The following is a 26,643-nucleotide window of genomic DNA, read 5'->3' as shown; positions in this document are numbered from 1 at the left end:
CTCCGAGAGCTTGGAACATCAAACTCGACCGTGTTCTCAAGGAGATGGAGTTCACGAAGTGCACCAAGGAACATGCGGTATATCAAAAGAAACAGAAGGGGGAGCTTCTGATCATAGCTATATACGTTGATGACTTGTTTGTAACAGGAACTTCACTCAACGTTATCAAGCAATTCAAAGATGATATGTCAAGAAGATTTGAGATGTCAGACCTCGGGAAGCTTACATACTATCTTGGTATAGAAGTAACGCAAGGAGCTGATGGCATTCACATCAAACAAGAAGGATACGCTCAAGGTATACTTGTCGAGACAAAGATGGAGTCATGTAACTATACTCATGTTCTGATGCACACGAGTTTGAAAGTATCAAAGGCAGAGGAGGAGCCTGAGATTGATGCAACATCATATCGAAGCATCATAGGATGCTTAAGGTATCTTCTTCATACACGACCGGACTTGGCATTTTTGGTTGGTGTATTAAGCAGATATATGCAGAGTCCAAGAGAGAGTCATGGAGAAGCAGTGAAGCATCTACTACGATACATAAAGGGCACTACATAGTATGGTCTCTTCTTCAAACGGGATGGAACAACGGAGATTACAGGTTACAGTGACATCAGCCATAACATAGACGCTGATGATGGAAGAAGCACTACAGGGTTTATGTTCTACCTAGGAACATCGCCGATCACGTGGACATCGTGCAAGCAACCCACAGTGGCACTCTCTTCATGTGAGGCGGAGTTCATGGCAGCTACGGAAGCTGCAAAACAAGTGGTTAAAGGAGTTGATGGTCGAGATCATGAACAAAGAAGACAAGAAGGTCGTGTTGAAGATTGACAACAAGTCAGCGATATCCCTCACCAAGAACCCGGTGTTTCACGGTAGAAGCAAACACATACTCTCGAAGTACCATTTCATTCTAGAATGTGTGGAGTTCGACTTTATCGAAGTGAAGCACGTACCTGGAGTGGAGCAGAAGGCAGACATACTCACTAAGCCATTGGCAAGGATCAAGTTCGAAGCAATGCGCAAGTTTATCGGAGTTCAGAAGATCAACATACCTAAGATTCAAGTTGGAATTAAGGGGGGAGAATGTTGGATAATTCCAATTAAGAGCAAGTTAACTCATTAAAGTGAAGTTTGATGGGTTAAGGAAAAAGTAAAACATATCGAGCTTAGGAATGTTTCCATATTATTATTAGGAAAAGATGTAGCTTCGCCCTTAGGAAAAGATATAGCTTCTTCCTATATAAAGAGTTCTCATGGAGAGATGTTCCATCAAGAGAAACACATTGAAATGTTTAGTTTTGAGAAAGTTTCTAAATCTAATAAGAAGAGAAATTCTTATAATCTTTGTGTTTGTGCAACTTTATATTATGCACTTGGACTGAAATTGACGTCCTTCTGATATGTTCAGCATACCGGAGAATCTAACAAACCTGTTAAAAAAATTCTTGTTCAGAAAGATGCAAATCATCAACAGTGATAGGGAAAGGATTGATATAACAAAGATTTAGAGATTGAAACATTGTACATGCTTCAATCTCTTACCAGTTACCATAGACAGTGTATGCAAATTTTCGTGTAAGCCAACGAAGCATCTCTACGGGGTCGGGTACATTATTCATAATTTGCAATATTCTTCAATGGAATCTTTCAGCGTACAATAGAGTCCATCTTCTAAGGCAATCGTTGCGGCCAATATTGAGCTACCACCAACTTAATAGTCTCGACATATGTGTAAACCAGTTTTGGTAAAAAAAAGAAACCATAATTTTTCTTAAAAGAATCAGCTACGTAAAATGCACCAAAAAATTCTCATTCCATAGAAATATTGCTAAAACATTATCCACAAAATGATTAAAGTGCCAAGGCTAAAAAATCTTAATATCTCAGCCCCACAAATAGAGCGCTAGAATTTCACCCCGGTGGTAGCTTGTGGTACCGTTGGTAATACAAATTCATCCTTAACCTGTTAATTAATTAACCTGTTAATTAATTAACCTGTTAATTAATAACATCTTTAAACCTCCCATTAAACTTCCATAAAGAGCCAAATTATGCTGAAGCATTAAAAGTTCGAGAAAGATTTAAATAAAAAGAGAAGGGTCTAAACAATTAGCCTAAACTCGAGCGCGCAGGAAGAGCTCCAGTCTGCCTTATTGGTTCTGAGGGCAAGATATGCTCAACATCGTAATTTCTTACCGGGTTGGAGATAAGAAGATACTCCCCATCCTCTTCGGTCTCGTTTTCATGTCAGATTCAAGAGCCTCAAGCTCTGAAAAATACGCCAAAGCTTCTTAATCTTAACTTTCACTGAATTTATTCTTTTATTTGTCTGAAAAATATTTTAAAAAGCCATGAAGATGAAACAATTCAACTTGAGGCAAGCAATGATACAATTTTAAGAAAAAGTCAAGTCTGCCATTCTTTTATAAAGACTAACATAAAGAGATTGTCATAGTGTTGATGTATTTAAACTTTTTTCCAAGAAAACTAAGCGAGGAATCTATATTATAATTAAGGTGTTACAATGACTTACTTCAATTATTTTTTCAATCCTCATCTCTTACTGCCCAAAAATAGTCAATTTGGATCTGAGCTTTCAGCATCACAACTACAAAAACCCCAGAAGACAGAATCAGAAGACGCATTGAAAACCTAAAACCACGCAAATCTATTGTCCTGGAGCTTATACTCTGAAGAAACCTATAACTCTAGTAATGGAGCCACATGTAAGCCACTGAAAAACACATATATAGATCCAGCGGAGGAATATAGAGGAAGTAGTCCATACGAACAAATAGATGAAACAAAGAAGATCCAATACTATTGGCTGGCCATAATCCACTGGACTTTGGTGACGCCAAGAATGTGAACTCGAGATTCGATCCCTTTGAAGCTTCGGGAAAGAAAAAAAATCTCTGAGAGGACCAAACCTGAGATCAGTGAGAGAACAATTGGCAAACGCAAGCGGAGAGGGGACCAAACCTGAGATCACTGAGAGAACAATTAGTAAACGCAAGCGGAGAGGGGATTAGAAGGATGAGTGGCTAAGCATCGTCGTGGCAGCCTAATCTTTCCACCGACGTCCGAGTCTCTAGATTTTGATGAGGTAGCTTGTCGCATAGATGCTCTCACACGAAACTGTTCGGATCAGATCTCTTCTTCAGTTTCTATTGTGATTAGAAATAGAGGCGAGTCAAATTAATAGTGTGAAGGTTGGGGAGGTGAAGAGAATTGGTTGTGAATTTAATGGGGGGAAACTTTATCCTCATGGAAATAGAAAACTGCAACGGGGAATTGTAATAGGTATTTGACGTTAGAGTTTTGTTGAAGAAGATGAAAATAAGATAGTTACGACGTTATATGGATGAACTGGCTTCACATGTCAAAAAAAAAACCCAACACCGAAACAAAGCCCACTCACAGATGGAAAAAAATTTAGTAAAAGTGGGACCCACCAACTGAACGTGGACATGGACAGCTTTAGAGGGAAAAAAACTCACCTATTATAATATAGACTAGATTTTATATTCGCGCTACGCGCGAGTCTGTATTAATAATTTAGTTTAATTTTATAATAATTTTTAAACTTATTATTTAATTGATTTATGTAATTTTTTATTTGAAATACGTTTGTTGATTTTATTATATATGTTTATTTATAACTATACCATCTATTTAGTTATTTTTATTTATAAATGTAATATTTATGTTTATAAACATATTCATAATTTTTGAAAAATATTAAATTGTATTTTGAAATATTATATAAATTACTTGATGCATGTGAACTGTTAATACATTATAATATTTTATCATACATTTTACATATATTTTATTTGAATAACGTAAACGATTGAACTATATGCATAATATCTAATTTTGCTTTGTAATCAGAAAAACTTTACAATTTAATGTGTGATTAATGAATTTAACTAATGTTATGTAATATTTTTATTTATTGGATTAATAATATTGAGAATCTATGATTTATCTTCTACTTTATTCAATTAATTATTTGTATTGTCGTTAAGCTTGTATGATTGTATAATGTATTACAATATATTATAATTTATTTTTGGTATAATAGTTAATATTTTTTTTGTTTTGGAGTTTACATGAAGATTTAGATCCTCTAAAAACAATTACATAATGTTGATAAAAAAATTCTAGTTGCTAAATGCTAACGATAAGATACCAAAAGTCTTAGATAGCATATTCATTGTAATCTTGAGACTTTTTTCTTCTAGATGTCCAAAATTTGTAAATTTGTATGTTTTTAGTTGGTTGATTATAATACTTAGATAGTATATTCATATTCATAAATTCATATTGATTGTTCCTTCTATTATTCTCTTATGTTATTTTTTATGCTAATTTATTGTTGATCTTCGTTATAAGTTTTCTTAAAAATCTTAACTAACTTATTTGACATGCTTTCGTAGGATCTATAATTTTTCATCTATCTTATAAATATTATTCTCTAAATATTTTCTTCCACATAACTCAACATAGAGCTTCTTAAATTTTATATGTATATGAAGTGAATCAGACTAATGATTATAAGGTTTGAAACTATTCTCTAGTATATCTAGTATTTTCTGGTGTGACGCATTTTTTGTCTATCGGATTTTGTCTTCGACTTGTAAGATTGACTTTCTATCCCGGATGTTTCTTTTGTTTTCATTCACTATTATTGTTCATTCACTTTAAACCCTATATTTTTATGTGTTCCTTGTCCATTGGGATTATGCGATTATTTGATTTGGATATTATTAAAGAAATTACATTTGATATTGATTTTTAATTTATTTTGAAAATACACTTTTTTAAATTTTATTTTGAATAGTATATTTTATTTTGTGTTCATGCAAGTTAAAAATCATATATTCTTTATATTTTATTTTATTTTAGTTAATTTTCTGTTGTTAAATTTCCAAATATTTACTATATATATGAGTCATTTCCATTTTAATGATTTATTTATAAGTTTTTCTTATTTGATGTTGAATTCTATTGTGTATCGAAATAATCAGTTTTGGTAATTTTTAACATTTTAAAAATAGTAAATTTGTAATTATGATTTTTAATATTTTGATTGGTTATTTATAATCTTATGTGTATACTCTTAATGACTTATAACCTCAATTTTATATAGTAAATAAAATGATGTTTAGCATATTTTTGGTGTTTTAGTAATATTATGTGAATATTTTTAATTATTTATACCTTCAAGTTATACATATTATATGTTATTTGTGAATATTTTCATTAGCATATAGCCGAAAATATGAAAATCATGAGTACAATTTATTTATGTTTTGAAATTCTTGCATTTTCTAAATTAAATTACTTTGTTTGATATTGGTTATAATTTTTGTTAATTTATTAAACAATTAATATTGCTTGTTTTATTTTTTTTATAGATATAACTGTTTGAAAGCCTTACATTTTTTATTTTTATTTTTATTTTAAATTTTTGAAAATTTATATATATTCGGTTAACTTATATTTATAATCTTTTGACTTTTGTTAGCTTTTCTTATTTATATTGATTTCTGTTTTATTTTGAAATAAACAATTTTTTGGAAATATTGACATTTTTGAAAATATTGAACTAAAATAATGATTTTGTCATTTTATGATTACTTGTTTTAAATCCTATGTGTTTTAAGTTATATTATTGAATATTTCTAATAACATATATCCTAAACTTCAAAAATCACATGTTTTAAATTTATATGGTTTTAATTGTTTAAATTTCATTATTATTTTTCTATGATATTTTATTTTAATTTTCGAAAACATATTATATATTAAGTTGAATCATATATGATTCTTTGCCTTTTGTAAGTTTACCATATTTAAATTGATTTATATTTTATTTTGAAATGAACGATTTTAAGTAATATTTACATTTTTAGAAATAGCAAACTAAAATGATGATTTGTCATATTCCTATTGATCTTGTATTTTTAAATTAATTATTCTTTTCATTATTTATTTTTTAATTTTTCGAAAAAATAATAAACATTATGTTAACTTAATATAGTATTTATATTTTTGTAAATGTATCTTATTTGATATTGAATTATATTTTAGTTTGAAATAAACATTTTTTTGTAATATTAATATTTTTAAAAATAGTAAACTTAAATAATGATTTGTCATACTACGATTGGTGGTTTAAAATCCTATGTGGACGCTCTTAATGGTTTATAGCCTCAACTTTTATATAGTATAGATTGGGCCATTCAGATTAACATGTGGGCTCGTAAAAAAAAGAGAAGTCCAACAATACCTAAATCCGTATGTGACGTGGCAAAAAGCAGTCTCCCTATTGGACGATTTTCCAAGATGACGTGGACGTCCTCCCTGATGCTCTTATTCCCCTTTTATTACTTGTTTGATTTGGGTGCTTTAATCTTTTATTTTGTTTATTCTATAATTTTAAGTTTAACCATATTTATATGTGGTCCCGTGGAATATTCACCATCAAAAAATGATGTTATAATTAAAAGATTTGTTTAATAATACTAGGGTCGGTACGCCTTACAGGCGGAAAGGTATAACAAAAGTTATATTATATTAATTATTATAGATTGAAAAAATATTATAAACATACAAATAATAAAAAGAGTTATGAGATCATATCATTATTTTTAATAAATATTTTGGTTTGAATTAAAATGACAGTAATCTTCATTATTCGTTAATAAATATTTAGTGGTGTGTTGACAGTTTTTATTTTCTTTTGTTGGATTGTTGTATAATTTGAAATACATGTCATGTATTTGCTATCGGTTTCGATGAAGTTGTATTCTATTAGTGTGATGTGATTGCTATATGTAAATTAACTTTTTGTGTCAATAATGTACTGTATAAATGTGCATATTACCAAATATTTATGTTGCAGAAAAAGAACATAAAATTTTTTTTATAAAAGAGTGATTTTTTTTATCTATGACGAACATAAATACGCTAATATGTTTTATCCTCTAAATCCTTATGTTTAATAACTTATTGTATAAATGTGCACATTACAAAATATATATGTTGAAGAAAAAGGACATAGAAGAATTATTATCAAAGAGTTATTATTATCTGTGACGAACATAAATCTGCTAATGGGTTTTATCCTATAAATTATTCAGATTGTGTAATAAATTTTCTACTATACAAATAACATTAAAACTCATGTAATGCAACTAATGTACACAATTATTTCTTACATATGTGAATAATTTGAAACCATATATCTCAAACCAATCAGCTTCTTGACAACATGTAAAGTTGCTTCAGATGTTACTCCCTGCTTATATACAAACACCATATACAAACACCATAAATTTTACTTGTATATGATGAATTAAATTGAATATCATTAGAAAATAAGATAATTTACTTTTTCATCTCATAAAAGCATAATAGAATCGTAACATTTTGGAATGCTCTTAGGGTTATATATATTTTTGAAAAAAAATCTTTGGGTTATTCTACTTAATTTAGTAAATAATGTTTAAAAGACATTCAATTTTAGGAAATCAACAACAATTTTGCAGTTTCTTTTTTTACAATCATGACAAACTATGTTTTTTAATTGTTATGAAAAAAATATCAAACTATTATGCAGAAATTATGTAATTTCACTATATTATCATCTGCTGACTGAAAACAATATTAAAAATTTGTTTGAATTGAAAATTAATTACTAATTAGAGAAAAGGATGGCTAAATGTCTTAGTAGATTTGATCTTAGTAATAAACAAAATTAAAAATTAATGTCAAATTTAGAGAGAAAAACATACTTTCTTTCTTTCTTTGGATTCTTTTACTTAATTAAATAAATGCTATTTTTTTGACCAAAAAAAAAATAAAAATAAATGCTATTTAAAAACTTTAAATTTTTGAAATTCAACAGCAATTTTGCACTTTCTCTCTTTTCCGGTCATTGGCAAAATATATTTTTAAATGTCAAAAGATCGAACTATTTTGCAGAAATGTTAGTGTTTATTTTTTATTTCCTGGGAAGTAAACCAAACACATTTACATAACATCCATCCACAATATAATATTACTTTATTTCTTAGGTGGAGATAAAATAGTATGTTTTCTACCGGAATTTACACTTGAATTTAGTATATTTGTCACTTTCTTATTAGTTTCATGCTAATTAGCATGTTCATATAAAATTCTAACATATATATATATATATATATATTTGATCAAAATTATGAAATTAGTGCATTGCATACACTCGGGACAATTCCCCAACAATTTACTAACAGCAGGCTCAGTAACTACGGAGGCTTGTAGGTTCCATCTTCCTTCTCAACTCATCCGGGAAGTCAACTTCATTTGAACCCCTAAACACAATCTTATTTTTATTGAAACTTTGCTTGCATATATTTGAATGTGGCATTTTTGATTAAAAAAATTAATGTAGCAAACAGGCAAAAGTAGCTTACAAAGACCAACCATAGTTATTTTACTAACCCTTAATTGAAATCCATATCAAGTACTAACCTAAAAACCCCAAATCGAAAGAGCCCAATTAGGAAGATTAGAATCCTTAACCCAGGAACCCACGTGAGATGAATTCTTGGCTTTGAAATGAAACATCCAGTAAATGAAGAAGCCTATCAAAGTGACTGTGTGAATTTGAACAGTTCAGAATCTTGAGAACCCACACTTTAATCTGAGAGTTTCATTGGTAACTCCGATGGAAGTATATAATTATATCATAAGTATGCCGACACACGGGAAACTGAAAGAAAATGAAGAGATGATAGTGCTATTTAGCAAAAAAGAGATGATAGTGTTCAAGAAGTCACATGAGAGAGAGAGTCACAATCTCATTCCTGTGGTCGCTTGGATCGGATTATAAATTCTAGCGGCGGTGATTCTGTTTTAGATCATAAGCTTGATCGCCTAAAGCTGATAGACGACTTTACTCCATGAGACGTTTGATGCAGAGAAGCCCAATTTTGTAGATAAAACTGACCATACATTAATGTAGAATGGACATTAAAAGAATAAGTGGTCTCTCCGTTTCCGGTAGCAGGTTACAAAGAAGACAAAGAGCAGCAGTTTGCGGCTTCTCTCTCCGTCTCCAGGCTCATCTGCTCCTCTTCATCCACCTCCTCGACGTCCATTCTCCTCGACGTCCCATGAGCTTGCAATCCAACCTGCTCGCAGAAACACATCCATGAATTCGTTTCCATAGCCAGAGAGCTCAAATCCAAAACAAAGAAGACATTTAACAACGGTATGGAAAGCATATAATGATGAATTACACGGATACAAACTCAACTATTTATAGCTGCAGATTCACCGACTTAAAGAAGAGGAGTTGCATTAGATGAGAAATAATGGAATGAGTGGGGAGAATGAGTTAAGAAGAACGTTAATGACCACGTTTGAATGTATCCGTAACGGTTTCGGTTTTTCATTGCCTGTGAGAAGAACTCCAGCCGAATCGACATGAACGGTGGATCCCACCAAAGATTGTCTGTTATTAATCGTCTTTCGTAGGCCTGGTCATTTTAACCTGGACCCGAAGACCCGAACCGGAACCGACCCAAAAATACCCAACCCAGAACCGGACCGAAAATTTACAAGTACCTTTTGGGTCTAAAATTTTTTTACCCGAAAGAACCGGAACCGAAAAAGAACCGACCCGAATAGACCCGGACCCGAAAAGAACCGACCTGAATAGATCCGACCCGATAAGAACCGATTTGTACCCGACTTAAAAACATGTATATCTAAAACTATGATGTTTTTTTGTTTTATTTTATATATATTATTTTATGATTTAGTTGAAATATCTTTTGTTAACAACATTTGTTATTATTTTTTAACTTTTTTAAAGTAATATAAAGCTTTGAAATGTAAAATTTAGAGTTTTAAAATGTTTTATTTTAATTATTAATAGTTTCATTTAAGTTGTTTTGTAAAATTTTAGATATATATGACAAATATTCAACTAAAGTTGATGAAATTGGGTACATCATGTCTTTTTCAGATCCTAAATACCCGAACCCTACCCGGACTCGATATGGACCCGAAAAATTACGGATATTTTATGGGTATTTTAATTATAGACCCGAACCGACCCGGACCCGAGAAGAACCGACCCGAACTCAGTGGAAACTCCATGGTCGGTTTTAAAAATTCAGAGGTTGAAGAACGGCAAGAACCCTAAAAAGGTTGAAGATGAACCGTTATTGATGGGCTAGGATCCTGTCTTCTAGCGACAGGCCATTCGAAGAAACATCAAAAGCCCAAACCAAATGATTATTTTTAAAGTCCGGATAGGAAAACAAGAAAACATTTCGGAAAGAATAAAAAGGGGGTCTGAAAATTTTTACACGTGTCACGCCCAGAGAATTTGAATTTCTGACTTGGAATCTGAGGTGGAGCCTTCAGCAAACTTAACTTTATATATAAAGAAGACTAGGGTCGACCCGCCCTATGGACGGGATATACTTTAATTGTTATCTAAATTATTATTTTTTTTAGTTTGTGTTTTAGGTTTTCATTTGTAAGAAATGTGTATGGCATGTTTTAAATATTGGTGTGTTTTGAAGCGGGTACGTTTGGTTGGACCTTATGAAAATTGGAACGTAAAGTTCTTAGAGTGATTGGATGTATCTCACTATGTTTGTTAAAAGCGTTGGGTTCAACTTTTTTTTGTAAGGTGTTATTAACTGGGGGTTTGTGAATCGTGTTTGAGGCTTCCTATACTGGAAAATAAGATTGTTGTATGTATTTGTATTTTTTTGGTTCGGGTGGTGTGAGGATTTACTTGTTAGTCAAGCAGTCTTTAACTTCTAATACCATATTTGTGAGATTTTTTTTAACAATCTTACATATGTTTGTAGTTGTATAGGGATGTTCAATCTGGATTTCAGTTTTTAGGTATTTTGGTTTATAAAAAATAGCAACCATAATTAAACAATATCTACTTTGATTTGGTTTGGTTTATATACAGTTGGTATTCGGTCTATTCAGTTTAATACCAAAAAATAATAAATATATTTAGCTTTTGTAATATTTTATGAATTAAATATCAGTTTTACTAAATATATAAAGATATTTTTATATTCTAACTTCTAAGTAGAACATGTTTTATTAAAATAATTAGTAAACATATAAAGTTAATATCAATAATAAAGTTCATGAATTAAAAATTAATAATTTCATAATATTATTAAATAAATAAATATTTTCACAAATATTTGTCAACAAAAAAAAAGAAAAAAGAATTGTTTTACTTAATTTGATAAAAGCCAAAAAACGAATTTCGAACCTAAAACAAAATATAAATTACGTAAATCAACATTTTAAATATGAAGATCATATAAAAAATTATATATATCATTAATTTATATTATATAATTTACATATTGTTATACTAGTATATTTAATAAATGGGTTTATGCAGTTAGAGTCAGTTTGATCGGTTTGTATACTAAACCATATTCATATACCGTTGTTGCTTAAAAACAACATTCATTCGTTTTATTTGATATTTACCAAATCAAACCACTTTCTCTATTTCAGTTCGATTCCGTTTTAATTGGTTCAGTTTTACCGAATTAAATATCCTTATAATAGGTGTACTATTTAATAAGATATATGTGAAGAAACTTGTAAGTTAAAATTTTAAAAGCAAAGCATGCAATTTGTGGTAGAACAAATTTACTATAGTAACGTAAAAACTTGAATGAGAGCTTGGTAAATCAAGTGTCATGAAGAAGAAGCATGCTGCATGGACATGGCGGGATGAGAAAACGAAACGGATGAATTCCTCTATCTGCTTGTAGTGAAAACATTTGGTAAAACAGGTTTTCTAATTCATCTATATATAAATGTAATGCATATATCTTTATGCTGATTCAAAGAACTTATCAAAGAATTCATATGGCATCGACAAAGAATCAAATAACTTCGGCTGACTCTTGTAGCATGTGTAGCATCAGGTCCTTTCTCAGTTCCGCCAAGAGGAAGTGCTCTCTCTTGGCTCATTCTCAATCGAGCAGCTTCTCTTCTGAAGCTTGACACTACGCTATCTCGGGCCTCTTCTTCTTATTCTCAATCGAGCAGCCTCCCTATTTAAACATTTCACCTCTTCATGTTTCTGTATCTCTCTCTTCTTGTACGCAACACTATTAATCATCTATTTCTCCTTCAAATCTTTCTGATTCTCCTCATTCTTCCCCTTCTGTTTTTCAAACTCCGGCTACGGTTCTCTTTTCCTCTCTACCTCAGGCTCCTTCCCAACCATCTCATCCTCCTGAGCCGCAGCTTCATCACCCTCCAGAATCATGATCTAAACATTGAACAAAATATGAAGAGCGCATCAACCCCTGGTCCTTTTTCAAAGGATGAAGAAGTTGCAGCTTAAGATTTGTGATCTAAGAAATTTCTTCATCCTCCATCTCCATGATTGTGGTCATGGAATTTCTTCGACCATTAAAATGAAGAACCAATATTTTATTTATAATCAAGAAAACAAACCTAGCGAAGAATAAGAAGAGCAGAGGAAGAAGAGCATCTTTGAAAAATCCTATCGACTCTTTTTTGTTTTAAAAAAAATACAAATTGAACTGTCTGAGACTTCAACATAGAGACCATTTATAAGCTTCTATCTTATTTTACCTCAAGCCAAACTGAAGTTGTTTCAGTACCAGTGAATAGGTATTGCCCAACAAAGATAGCGTCTCCTTTCTTCACTACCTGAAAACACCAAATATGAAGAGTGGAAAACATCAACAAAGAAAATTACTAAACGATTAATTAGACATATGCTATCATCTCATTCTCATAGTAAACGAACAGTGGAAAGACCACTAAATAATGGGAAAGACTATAGAAGAGGCTTTGATTAAGTGTCAAAGCCACAAGTCTAGCAACTTAAAGAGTAATAGCTTTCTCAGAATTGTTTGATAACTTGCAACTCAGATCCCACGTTATCAAGCATAACCACGCATATGCAAAAACATCAAATCAATGATCCAAACAGAAGAAACATACAAAAAAAGTTTCTTAGTGCTCTTCACAGCAATTTTCAGATCATCAGCCTCAACCATGGAGAAATATCAGTGAGGAAAATATGAATCACGTTAGCAAAGTAGAGGGGAAACTAAACCATTGAAAGAGAGATTGTTTATAATGATTGAGGGAGAGGAACTGATGAAATTCACATCAAGAATCTCACATATTTATAGATTGTAGATTCATACCATGGAAGAAAGAAAGAGGGTATTGAATGAGACATCATGTAAGGAGTGGGAAGGTGGCTTTAATGATGATCATTGAACGAAGACATGTCGTAACGGCTTCGAGGATAAGAACTAAAGATGAAACGACGCAGTCGAAGCATGACACAAAGTTTCTTCACGACGATTTGCCCCACTCGATATTCTGAAACTCTATTATTGGCGGAACTAATCAGACAGAGCTTCAAGGGTACGATAAATCGTAGAGAAGGACGGCTGCTACTCGTGAAGAAGATAAGACGACTAAAAGGCCACTTTTTACTGGGCCAAAGCAAATTTATCAGCCCAAAAACATTGAATATACAAGCTTAACGTTAGAAGCCCAACAGATATGAGATTAAATGAAATGCTGCGTTTTGTGCGGACGGGACACGTGTCGACACCCGAAGTTTCGACTTTCTGACTTGGAATCTGACGTGTAGCCTTCAGGAGTGAGCAAACTCTTTTTTATAATAATAGATAGATAGATTCTGAACTGTCCAAGCATTTTGCAAGTCCTCACCAACTTATCCTACTAAAGTATTCTTGTTGAAAAACTTGTTTACCTAATCATTACCAATGCAAAAAACTAACAATCTCCCCTTCCCATGAAAAGGTAGATTTTACAAGATCCATACTCATTAATGGGGTTGTAGGCAAATGGTTTGGTCGATTCCAATAATACAAAACTAAACGTTATAGAATCTGCATCGTGTCACAGGACTTGTAGATACCGAAACAAATATAGGAGTGACGGAGTTCTCATCACAATCTTTTTTCATCATGTATTCATGTGAGGATGTATTTCCATCATGTTCATACTTCATAGAATAAGCAAGCCGAATCCATACACTTGTTCAATTTTGTCAGGAACCATACAACTAATCCAGAAATGGTCACCGAATCCATATACATGTTCATTGCTTTTTTCGGCAGAATTCGTCAACCATGTCTAATTTAAAAGGTGTAAAAGCTTTCTTTGGTCGATTGCTCGAGTTCCATGATAAAGTCCAATTAAAACAAAAAAATCAAAAATTCTATAGGACTTATAATTAAGTTAGAGGAAAGCATTACTGTGAGTAGTCCATTCCCCAAACATAGGAACACCAAAGTATTCATATATATATACATATATTCATATCATAGCACAGTGTATATGACTATGCTATAGTGCAATCCACCGATTAAATTACATTCATGACTTAAACTGCGATTTACTTGTAAGAATTCTATTGTAGAATACCAGCTATAGCGTATACAAAGCCATAAAATTAAAGTAGACTGTAAAATATCTAATACGATCTAGTTCCTATATTTATTACACGATATAGTTCTGAATTATATATTATACTTAGATACATTGTCATCGTAATCATTAAAACAACATCGATCATCTTCTTGTTGCTTTAAATCATTTCAGCTGTTTTTTGGAACTCATCTCAACATCAGAGAAACTCTTGTCCTCCTCGAAACCTCCCATCTGTAAACCAACCTTGTACCGGTATCCCTGAGCACAGTACCAAAAGTAAACCAGATTGAACACACCCAGAACCGCTATCAGATAATAGAAGTAATCCAATTTTCCCGCGTTGAGATTCTTGTTAAGCCAATCAGGACGGTCATGGCCACCGGAGAATTTATGAACCGTCGTCACAATCAAACTACTAAGGTAGTTCGAACCGGCGAAGGATAAAGAGAAGAGAGAGTTAGCGATGCTTCTCATGTGTTCAGGAAACTGACTGTTGAAGAACTCAATCTGTCCAATGATATTGAATGCTTCGCATAGTCCCATCAGAATAAGCTGCGGCGAGAGCCAAAACACCGACATGGGGGTCATCCCGGTCGGATCTCCTGCGTTAATGGAGCGCATTCGTCTCATGCGCTCCACTAACCCGGCAACGATCATGGAGAGGATAGCGAAAACGATCCCTGTCCCGATACGTTGGAGGAGTGTGATACCGGATTTATGGCTGGTGATCCGACGGAAGAATGGGACTAAAACGCGGTCGTATAAGGGAAGAAAAACGCCGATGGTGAGGAGAGAGATGACTGAGAGAGAACCGGCCGGAATCTCGAAGTTGGGGCCTATATGTCGGTCCATTTTTAAAGCTTGAGAGACAGTGAAAGTTCCTTGTTGTGTCATCGCCGCGAGTGATATTATTCCGGCCGACCAAACAGGAACGATTCGAATCAAACACTTCACTTCTTCCACTTCTTGAATGCTGCATAATCGCCACTTGTTCGCCGGAACTCCCTCGGATGTTAGATCGCCTTCTATTATCACCGCCGCTTTGTCTAGAAACCTATTTTACGCCATTCCAGTTAAAATATGTACTACCTCAGCTTCACAATTATCAAAGTTTTTATAAAAAAATTATGGAGTATAATAAAATTAGCTTTAAATTTTTTTTAATTTTTTTTTTATTATTGAATAATAGCAAATTTTAAAATTTAAGAAACTTAATTGATTTTTTTTAACTAATATTGATGTAATTTTATTGAAAATTACTAGGAAAATACATTTATAGTAAAAAATTAATGTGTTTTTAATATTTATGAAATACTCAAATTTTTATATTTTTGGAACGGAAATAGTATAAGTTAAAATATGCTTATAATTTGCTAGACAAGAAAATATTTGACCAAAATTGTAAAATATGATACTATATATTTATTAAAATTTGACATGCAATAGTTGAACATCTTTATAAACGATTTTACCATCCATTTGTCTGTATTTCTTTTTGTAAATTTAGTTATCTAGTGCATATATTCAACTAAACACCATGCAGTTATACGTAAAAAAATGAATATATAAAGTACCTGTATTGGTTACTATGGTGTAATTTGGATAATACGCTATCTTTAACAGGCGGGTCATAGTAGGTCACAGTGCCGTCATCTTCCGCCGGGAGCTTCATCTTTCGCTTCTTGCGAGCTGCCACGACAACTTGAGCGATACCAGAGAATATACTTCCTTCAGGTTTAACATAGACGTAAAGCTTCATTCCGGCGAAAAACATAACCACGGCACAAGCCATGAGTCCAGTGGGTACGCTAAAGCCGATGATCCAGCTGACTTGGTCTTGGATATACACAACAACGGTCTGTGTAATAATCAGAACCACAGTGAAAGTCATGTAATACCAGTTGAAGAAACTTGCCACTCCTTTAATCCCTTCCTCGGTTCGTTGGTCGAATTGGTCAACACCAAAAGGGATGCTACATGGTCGTATTCCTCCACTCCCTATGGAGAGGAAACCTAGACCTAATAGCAAAATCCCGAACTGGAGTTTGTTCGGACCGCCGCAACTAACGGGATCTTTGCTGTTGCATGTTTCTGGGTGGAGTTGAGGAAGCGATGCCGTGAGTGTCAATGTCACTAGTCCCTGCAGATTTTAGCTGATTTAGTAAAATATTACCCCATCATTCGTTTTCAAACCGATTCTACAATAGTTATGATGATCTTACCTTGAAATTCAGTTGGATATAGTTGTTAGTTACTACTGGAAAGGCAAACAATAAAGTGGACTAGTGGACTAATTTAGTTATCTTGGACTGCATGTGATTAAAAGGTGATATTACTTAGTTAGGTACTTGGAAAGGCATATATTACTGTGGGATAGAATGGAGTTATGATTCAGTGACAAAAAAAGAGAGGTTAAAGTTATGACCTCAACTACAGACAACAATTAATTAAGTTAACATTGGTCTTATAATTAGGTTTGACGACTTCATATGATTAAAATGTGTTATCACCTTCATTAGATACCAGTTAGTATAAACTGATCATGACGTAGTACCGAATATTAATTTTGTTGTTGTAACCCTAATATAGTAAAATGAGTAGTTTATGGTAACAATTTAGGTCGATCCCCTTATTTGAAAATTAATTTTTTTTTAAGTTTTATATGTCATTACCATATTTATTTTCACAACAATATGATATGGTTTAGTAAAAAAGTCTCTTATTATGACATGTATATTCTTAATGATAACACTTTTGTCTTCTGAGAAAATTCCTAAATAACATAATAATCATTCGGTACATACAGGCCCAGCTCTGATAGGAAGCTATGGAAGCATGGACTTCCGGCCTTTAAACAATATAGCTTATTTTCGGCCTCAATTTCTTGAATATCTCTTTAGTCTACTAGTAAAAAACTAAAGCTATATTTCCTAAGGTCATAAGTTCGACCCATGCCTACGGTAATTGCAGCCTTTTTTGCCAAATAGCTTCTGGTCCTGTAAAAGTCAGGGCCGCTACTGGGTACATACCATATATATATGTAAGTGATCAATATTGTTATTGTTAAAATTTAAAATAATATAAATACAAGTATAAGAAATTTTATAAACTAACCTAATATAAAAAGTTGGTAAATTTGAAAAAGTTAGCTAATTTCTTATAAATATTTATATTTTACCACATTAAATGTAAATCATGTACCTTAATAAATAAAAAACTAAGATAAATTTAATTAGAATTCAAAATTGTGGTAAATATTCAAAAATATTACTATATCCATATCAGCATAAATAGAATTTAATCAAGTTATTTGAATTTAATTGTGATACAATAAATTGAAAATCTGTTTGTTAGAAATATCATAAGTCAAACGGAAACAAATATTTTATTTTATAATTTATGAATCACAAATTTAAATATTAATAAATTTAAAAAATATTTTAAATAAAAATATTTTTAAAAAGTTGCATTTCTGTTCAGTAAACCCCTAGTTAATAACTATGAAAAATGCAAAAATGTAAGAGATGTAAACACGTGAATTTAGAGGGATGCGACAAATATAAATACCCCACTTTGATTATAATAATGCTATAATAATGAATGAAAGAGACATTTAGAAACGAAACTGTATCCACATACGTTAAGTTACGTTACGTTACGTCACTGTGATTGACCAAATCTACAACTCTTTCAGTTGGCAATATAATCTGGAATTTCAATTATTGGACGCACTTGTTACCGATAATCTTTATAGACCACTTGTGTATTTTCTTTATTTTCTACGCACTTCTCTTATCTTGAAAGTTATAATCCGTTTGATTACGGACCCTCTGTGTTGTTTGATTACTGAAATTCTTTAATGGAAAATGTACTAGCAATTTATCAAAGTTGTTTTTTTTCTGTGAGATGAAAATAGTTCTCTGATAAAGAATTTCGGGGATGTATAATTAAAGTGAGCCCAAGTTAAGCACCGGCAACAATTTGAGTCTACCGAATGCTTTTCGTTCGAATGATTCACATGATAGATCGACCTTATCGTCCTATAGAAAGCGTGGTCCCTCTATAATTTCATGCGTTTTCATACGATACAAACGCAATAAATAGGTAAGAAAATATAACTTAAAGTTTTAGTATTATAGTTTTTGTTGAATATGAATAAAGTTTGTCTATAACGTATTTACCTCGTCATGTCCACTTGCATGATGAAATTATGTGGCACGTACCATGTATCATCTCCACACAATATATAGAGCAACAATATAACTTTCTACCGGACGTTAGTATGTTATGAATTAGTATTACTATATATTAAGTGTGCATATGTGACACATTAAGATTAGCATTTCAATAAAAGGAAGAGAAGAGTACTAATACGTACGAGGAGGGTGGCGAATGAGGCGAAAGCGATGGTCTTGAAACGGCCGACGTAAGCGTCCGAGATAAACGCACCCACTAGAGGAGTGAGATTGCTGAAGCCAGACCAAATGTTGATGACATTTGAAGCGTCGACTTGTTCTAAGTGGAACACTCTGGTTAGATACACCATGAAGTTTGACAACAACCCAATTGTTCCCAGTCTCTCCAACGTCTCATTTCCTGTTTTTCAAATTTCAAAGCTTCCGATAGTTTTATCTCGGGTTTAAACAAAAGCAGTCATTGTAATTTTTTTTTGAGTGAATACATTTTTACATCCATTCAAAAAATGTCAACACATAAACGAACGAATATGTTAACAGTTTTCTTTCTGTTTTAGTTATACTTATAAATAAGTAGTCAGATGGACGAGTGTCAAACATGATGAACCGACGGTTACAAGAATATATTATAAATATGATCCTTCGGAAAAAAACCTGAAACTAAAATTTAAATTATTCTTGACCGGTTGAAAAGATCATACGCCACTTTCTTTTCTGTCTAGTGTCTATTACGTTCAAAGATCTAGGCAAAAAGTGGGTTTGAAACATCTGTCAAGGATAATAAGTGTAATAATGTATTCAGTGGTTTCTAGAAGTTTTATGTCCAAATATGGAAACTAATTTCATGTAAATTGAGGAAGGATCAAGGAATAGGTTATCTACAAATAAATTACGTTCACGAACCAAAGAAAAACACATACCTAAAATGAACGTGACGGCTCTCCATCCTCCAGGCTTTTTCTCAACCTTCTCAGCATCCAAGATAGAATGCGGCGAACTTTTCTGACTGTGAGAATCAGAAACATCCATCTCCGCCGGCAGTAGCGATTTGGAGAAATTACTAGATGGTGGGAAGAAGAAGTGTCCTTCTCTTCGCACTTTGAACTTAGGGCAATTGATGTTGTGAGATTGGATCCTTACTTTTATGCAATTTACATAGATAAATCAAGGTAAACACATGGAATGATTGATAAATGTAGCGAGTGGGCACGTCACGCGTACACTTTCTCTCTGTTAGAATCTTTTTAGGGTGTAATGGGGAAGTGTCTGTGCCTATGTATATATAAGAGCATGTTTATGGAGGGTTATCTTAGGTTGGAGTTCTTAGGTTATGTTTCTTAGCGGAATATAAGAAACCGTCTCTTAACTTTTAACTAAAAAAGTTATTTAAGAACCGGTTCTTAATTTTTTTAGTTAAAAGTTAAGAGACGGTTTCTTATATTCAGATAACAACTTCAACCTAAGAACCCTCCAATAAACATGCTCTAAGGGAATCCCTTATATATTAAAGGAGAAGCATTGTAATAAATGCGTTCACACTAAACTGGACACATGTCACGTGTAAAAGCATTGTAATAAATGCGATCACACTAAAATAGACACAAGTCACATATAGAGAGTTTCTCAGCCAAATTCTACATAAATATGTTCACACTATGTTCTTTACATTTTTTTAATATAAAACTCACATGCATGGTTCTTCTTTACGTTATTTTTACTGTTTACGAATAGAGCTGGACAAATTATTCATAAATTTTGATTCGATTCGTTATCCGTTTTTATTCGAACCAAAAAATCCGGATATCCGTTACTCTACGAAGCAAATCAAATACTAAAATGCAATATCCGTAAAAAAAAAAAAATCACAAATATCAATATTTATAGGAAAGAATATCCTTGAACAAAAAAAAAAAGAAAGAATATCCAATTTGATCCGTTATATGCATATATATATATATACATATATTTAAAGAATTATATATAAGTTATATATTATAGTTTATATAAATTTTACAATATTTTTGTTTTTAAATAATTGCATTTTAAGAATATTATTTTCATGTATTATTTTGAAAAAAATGTCATTTAATATTAATTATAACAGTATCTTTATATATTTATCAACCATCTTTATATACTTTTACATACACATATATGTGCACATTGACGTGGGCACCTTATAACTATGTATTTACCACAACTGAAATATCTATTTTTTTTTGAAGTTAAAATATTCTTTTTCTTAATGTTTGTTTCACTATCGACCAAATTGTAGTAAAATGATTTTTTTTAATAATTTTCTTTTCTTTTTTTTTTAACTATTATCCATTTAGAAACTATAATATGAAACCATTGGTTCGACATCGCGACTATCTAAGATTCATAACATGAAAACAAATAAATAATAGTAATTTTTGATTATCACAAAAAAAAAAACAAAAACATCAAACATTTTAACCGAAAAAACCAAATAAATATTGATTTAAAATGATAGTTATATTTTAGGAGATTAAAAACCAAAAAAACAACCTAAAACTGAACCGATATCCAAATTAATATCTTTTTATTAAAAAAATATCGAAACTAATAATCACATTCTGCGCAAGACGCAAATTATTACTAGATATTATATGGTGGGTGTGGGTGAATTTGAATGACGTTCGCCACTAGTAGCCCCCACGTGAGAAGCTGGAAGCTAAAAAAGAAAGTTATTTTAGTGCTAATCATTTTTCATTTTTCTTTCTTCATAGTACGTAATAATATTGTCCACGTATTGCGAACCTTTCATGTTTCATACATTTGTTACGGTGCAATATAGAGTATGATTGGATGGTATTAATAGAGTAACACAAAGTGGAGTAAAACTTTTTTACTCTGAGTTCCACCTAATTGCATCCAATCAGGAGAGAAAATATTAAATAGTTTTTCCTCTCAGTTACGCTAGAAAACAAGACATTTACTTTATTTTTTCAACTTTTTGTTACTCTATAGATACGTGGAGTAAACTACAGTAACCTAATAAATAACTTATTCTTCGCACTTAGCGTGTAATTGGTTAGCTCATAGTAACTAAGAGGAATTTAGATAGAGTAAATAGGAGAAAAAGTATAGAGTAATTAAAAGGAAAAAAATAGAGTAGTATATAATAAAAAATAAGAAAAAATGAAAAACAGTATGTACCTCTTCCAAAGCTAGGAAGGAAGAAAGTAAACAATATACCTTTAGTTGTACAGTAACGAGCGCGATATAAATAAAATAAGATTAAAACTGTTTTTACCTGATTGATAAAATATAAGCTGAACTGCGTAGAAACTTTTTCTCGCCAATAAATTTTTGCTATTGATACTAAACAGTCAGAAACTTAATTTTTCCTCCTCTTTACTCTGTTCTACTCCATTAATGTTTCCAATCACACTCATAAAGTTACAATTTTATTTTACTGAAACTTTTTTACGTTACATTTTACGTTCGCCGACCGGATAATATATTTTTTTCTTAAAAGTAATATGAATGTGGTAGATAATATTATTACAGGTTCTTTTTTGTTCACTTCCTTCAATAAATATTTGATTGGATACTGGTAATCTAAATTCGCTAAAATTTTACAATGTTTTGAAAGAGCATAAAAGTTTAGCTATATGCATGCCATAGTCAAACTAAAGCTTCCACCTCCTAGTAAAGATGAAAAAAAAAACTATTTCGCAAACCCTTAACCTCCACAAAAGATATCATCTCACAATTCTGGAATAAATCCAAACAATACAGTGAACACATCGTTGTGTTTCTAAGAACCATCCATCGATATGGCATTTTGAGGCCACAATACCACAACCAGTGGAAGAGAAGTATCTATCTTCTCTCGGAGAGTAGTCGTCTACATTTTCTTTAAAGTTTTATTCTCCGTAATCTCTAAGATATATCCGATTTAAACATTGGAACACTTACCATGACTAACTTTTCATAACACTACCTAAAAAAATTAATAAACTCAGTTCCTTTAATTCAGAACGGATCATCCAAATTCAAGTTATTGAACATTAGACAATATATGCAAAATCTCAAATATTAACTCACGGCCTCACGGGTTTGCATTGTTAAAGAAAAAAAAAATCAGTACTATAAAACATATTTTTTTTTTGAAGAAATCTGACCGATTAAAAACATAAAACATATACATATTATGGAAGTTATAATTTCGATCTGTGAACTTTATTTTAGAGCTATACAAGAATTAGACTAAACTTGTAAAACTCAAATTGGACACAAACATAAGTCGGTGAGTCCAGACAGAAACTGATAGAGTAGTTCGAAAAGATGAGGTTGACTTTTTGCCTTTTAGGCAAATGCAAGTGCCTAACACTGTCGCACGCGAGAGCCATACGATTTCTAGGCAAACCCGTTTTGTCGTTTCTTCTTTATCAATTTTTTGTTTTCGACCAAGTGTGTCCATACCATTATCACCGTTCGATTTTATGGCTAGATATTCTACACCTTACGATTTTCACCGTTCTACATGGTCATATGAATTTAACCACGTAACGTTTGGACCAGTGGCAGAGCAAGAAAAACGTTTTAGGAGGGTCAATTTTGAAGTTAACATAAATTATAGAGGTCATTTACCTAAAATTTACAATTATTATCTAGATTTTAAAGAATTATACAAGTAAAAAAAAAATTAATTTAGAAATCCACCTAGATCAGTTGACCCACTTGCCAATACATTGGCTCCGCCACTGGTTTGGACCGCTTTTAATTATCTGTCTCAATAGGCCAGATGATCCAAAGACCAGCGGTGTGTTGCGGGTCACAATTAGGGGTGTCAATTCGGGCTGGCCCGGCCCGGTCCGGCCCAAACCCGCTAAGCCCGTAAATATTTGAGCCCGGCCCGGCCCGGCCCGAAAATAATTTGGGCCTAGAATTCAAAGCCCGGCCCGGCCCTTATAGGACTACAGGGCTTTTCGGGCTTTTGTGGGCTTTTCGAAAAATAATTTGTCATTGTCACTTCCATCGTTTTAATACATGTGAATTTTCATTAAAAAAAGAATTTCATTTTAAAAAAATAAAAAAAGTATAAAGTGAGTTTAAAATTTTCTTGTCTATCACAAATTTTTTATTTTTTCGTATGTTTTAAAAACATTTTATACACAAACCAAATTTAATAAGATTTAAATAATCAAATATCAATTAAAGCAAAAAATATAAGAGAACAAAATTTATGATAAACATGGTCAAACGTTTTATACTTTATATTTTGAAAATAAAAACATGTTGTACATGAAAGAAGAATGAACTTTTGTAAAATTTAAAATGTAACACTTGTAATGATGAAACAATAAAGTGCATTAAAAACTTTTATATTTGCTTTATTAGAGTTTAGATAAAAATATTAAAATAATATATCAATACTAATAATAGTTTCGATTACAAGAAAGAAGGATAATATTTACGCTAAAATATAAATTTCGGGTTTTCGGGCCGGCCCTAGCCCAAACGGACTTAAGCCCAAAATACCCAAAGCCCAAATGGACTTAGCCCGAAAGGCCCAATTTTTTTTGGGCTTATAAAGCTAAGCCCAAGCCCGGTAATTTTTAGGGCTGGGCGAGCTCGGGCTACGGGCTTCGGCCCTAATTGACATGTCTAGTCACAATCGAATAACTAAAAATGTATATGGAGCTCGATAGATAACTCCAACTTCTCGAAAGCATGCTTTTCTATTCTGTATTTGATACGATCACATTTACCGATTTTATTTTGTTAGAAGGAGAGATATTTGATATGATATTTTCTTGTAGAGTAAACCATAATTAAGAAAAAAGCATGTTAAATATGGGAATATAATTCAGACCCTTTTGGGAGAAACACAACTGTTATCATTTCTAGTACATGGAGAAAATTATAGGAAAATATATGTACTTACAAATATATATTTTCATTTATAGTACTGATGCTGTTAAGCTTAATTCATATTTTATTTTCTGGTTATTGGATTGATACTTTATAGGGTTTTATTTATCTTAGAAATATATATATATGCTAGGTCAAGAAACGGGCCGGTCAATTTGGGTATAGACATGGGGCGAAGGTAGAGTAATTTTTGTTGATTAAAAAAAAGGTAGAGTAATTTTTTAATGGATGCAAAAAACTCATAATTGAAATAAAGGGGATTTGAACCTGTGACAATAGGGGGTGCACTAAATTATTATAGAAATTCTCTATTTTAGAGAAAATAGAAAAATATGATATATATGGTTACATTTGGCTACATTCTTAAAAGTCATCAATTAAAAAATGTTCAGAAAATAACAAATGTTATCACCTAGCATTTGTGTCTTTGATTCATTCTTCTACTTTTTAGGAGAGTTATGGTTGATAATTTTTTTAAAGTTTTGACCTTTAGAAATTATATCCCTTATATATTAATTGAGAAACATTACAACTTCTTTTTGTAGTCACGTGTTATTACTAGAATAATTGTTAGAATCATTGAAAAAATATGTTGGTCCATCTAATTATATAATAAGTTTTTTATTAAACTAACCATAAATTCATTATTAATGTTCTTTATTGGGGTTGATTGGTAACTGCTGTGATTTCATTTTTTGACTGTAGAAATATTACTGTGGTTTTTATTGCTTTGGCTTTAGATTTTTTATTTTTAAAAGTCTTTAAATATGAGCTGTAGGTTTTTGTCTCTGCAGAGAAATTGTAAAGACATAATTTCAAAGAAGTGCTGTGGATTTTATAAAAAAAACTGTGAACTTAAAAAAAATAGAAATCAAGATTGGTGTAGATTTAGTGCTCTAGAAAGAAATGAGGCTATAGAGAGCACTCACAGCCACTACCAATCACACCCATTATTTCATTCAATAAAATTTACGGAATTGCCTAATGTAGCTAAATTATATATGGTAATTAATGATTTTGAATAATAAAGATTTGATAAAAATTAGTGTATCTTCTATCATATTTGTTTAATTTAAAACTATTAAAATAAATTAAACAAACACAATAACCATATAACAAAAATTTAGATTTTTCTGTATATGTTATATTTAAAATTTTTAAAACGACTATAAATTACTAAAACTGTTAAAAGTATCACATTCAAATTTTGTGATCCATGGATTAGTTTTCTTATTATGACAAAATATATATGATAACAAAATCATATAAGTAAAAAATATAATTTAATTAATTATCTAGATTAATATATATATATATATATATATATATATATCATTTTAAATTAAACTATAAACCATATAAAATACATAAATATTTTAGTTTCAAAATTTAATTTGAACATTTTTTTTGATAAAGGCTTTGAACGAACATTGACAACTTAATTTTTTAAAAATTAAAAATTATTAAAACTATTAATACCACAATAAAAATTTTGTTATCAGTAATTTAAAGTTTTTGCTATAAAAAATACAAATGATCAAAAAAACATATGAGTAGAAAGCATCATTTAATAGACATTAATATTAAAAATATACTATGTATGTTAATATCATATAAATTCAATTACATATCCTATCAAATAGAAAAAAAAATTATTGTTTGGATTAATAAAATTGATTTATATGTTTGCACCAATTTAATTATATATGTAATAGTTACTGACTTTAAATTAATCAATATATTTTTATCATTTCATAATATGTAAAAACATATAATACATAAAATAATTTATATATTTAATGTTCATTCCAAGCAAGATGCAGATCTTAACCTAGTTGTTATTGTTAATCTGGAAAGTGTTACTTTTTATGGATAAGCCATCTTAATTAATCTTGGAAAGCATGCGATTAGATTTAGCTGGTGCTTGGGGATAAAGTAACTTTTTGGATAACTCGGTGGTAATATGTAGATAACTTGTTTTTATTGTAATCAAATAGATATTTGTTCGAGTTGGAAGT

The 26,643-nt window shown here is 31.3% G+C and overlaps 1 protein-coding gene across 1 annotated transcript; it reads right to left on the bottom strand.

Moving 5' to 3' along the window:
- Positions 1 to 14,376: 14,376 nt before the first annotated feature.
- Positions 14,377 to 19,984, bottom strand: LOC106396464 (protein NRT1/ PTR FAMILY 2.13). Its single transcript, XM_013836861.3, has 4 exons — positions 19,642 to 19,984; positions 18,904 to 19,121; positions 16,100 to 16,665; positions 14,377 to 15,579 (listed from the first exon to the last, which is right to left on the bottom strand). Exons 1-4 carry the CDS (start codon positions 19,748 to 19,750, stop codon positions 14,688 to 14,690), a joined length of 1,785 nt encoding a protein of 594 aa, XP_013692315.2. The 5' UTR covers positions 19,751 to 19,984; the 3' UTR covers positions 14,377 to 14,687.
- Between the last annotated feature and the right edge of the window lie 6,659 nt (positions 19,985 to 26,643).

The sequence above is a fragment of the Brassica napus genome, chromosome C2 (assembly GCF_020379485.1).
Source record: "Brassica napus cultivar Da-Ae chromosome C2, Da-Ae, whole genome shotgun sequence".
NCBI lineage: Eukaryota > Viridiplantae > Streptophyta > Magnoliopsida > Brassicales > Brassicaceae > Brassica > Brassica napus.
Note: the sequence above shows the minus strand (reverse complement) of the source record. Positions and strands in the feature narration are given on the sequence as shown.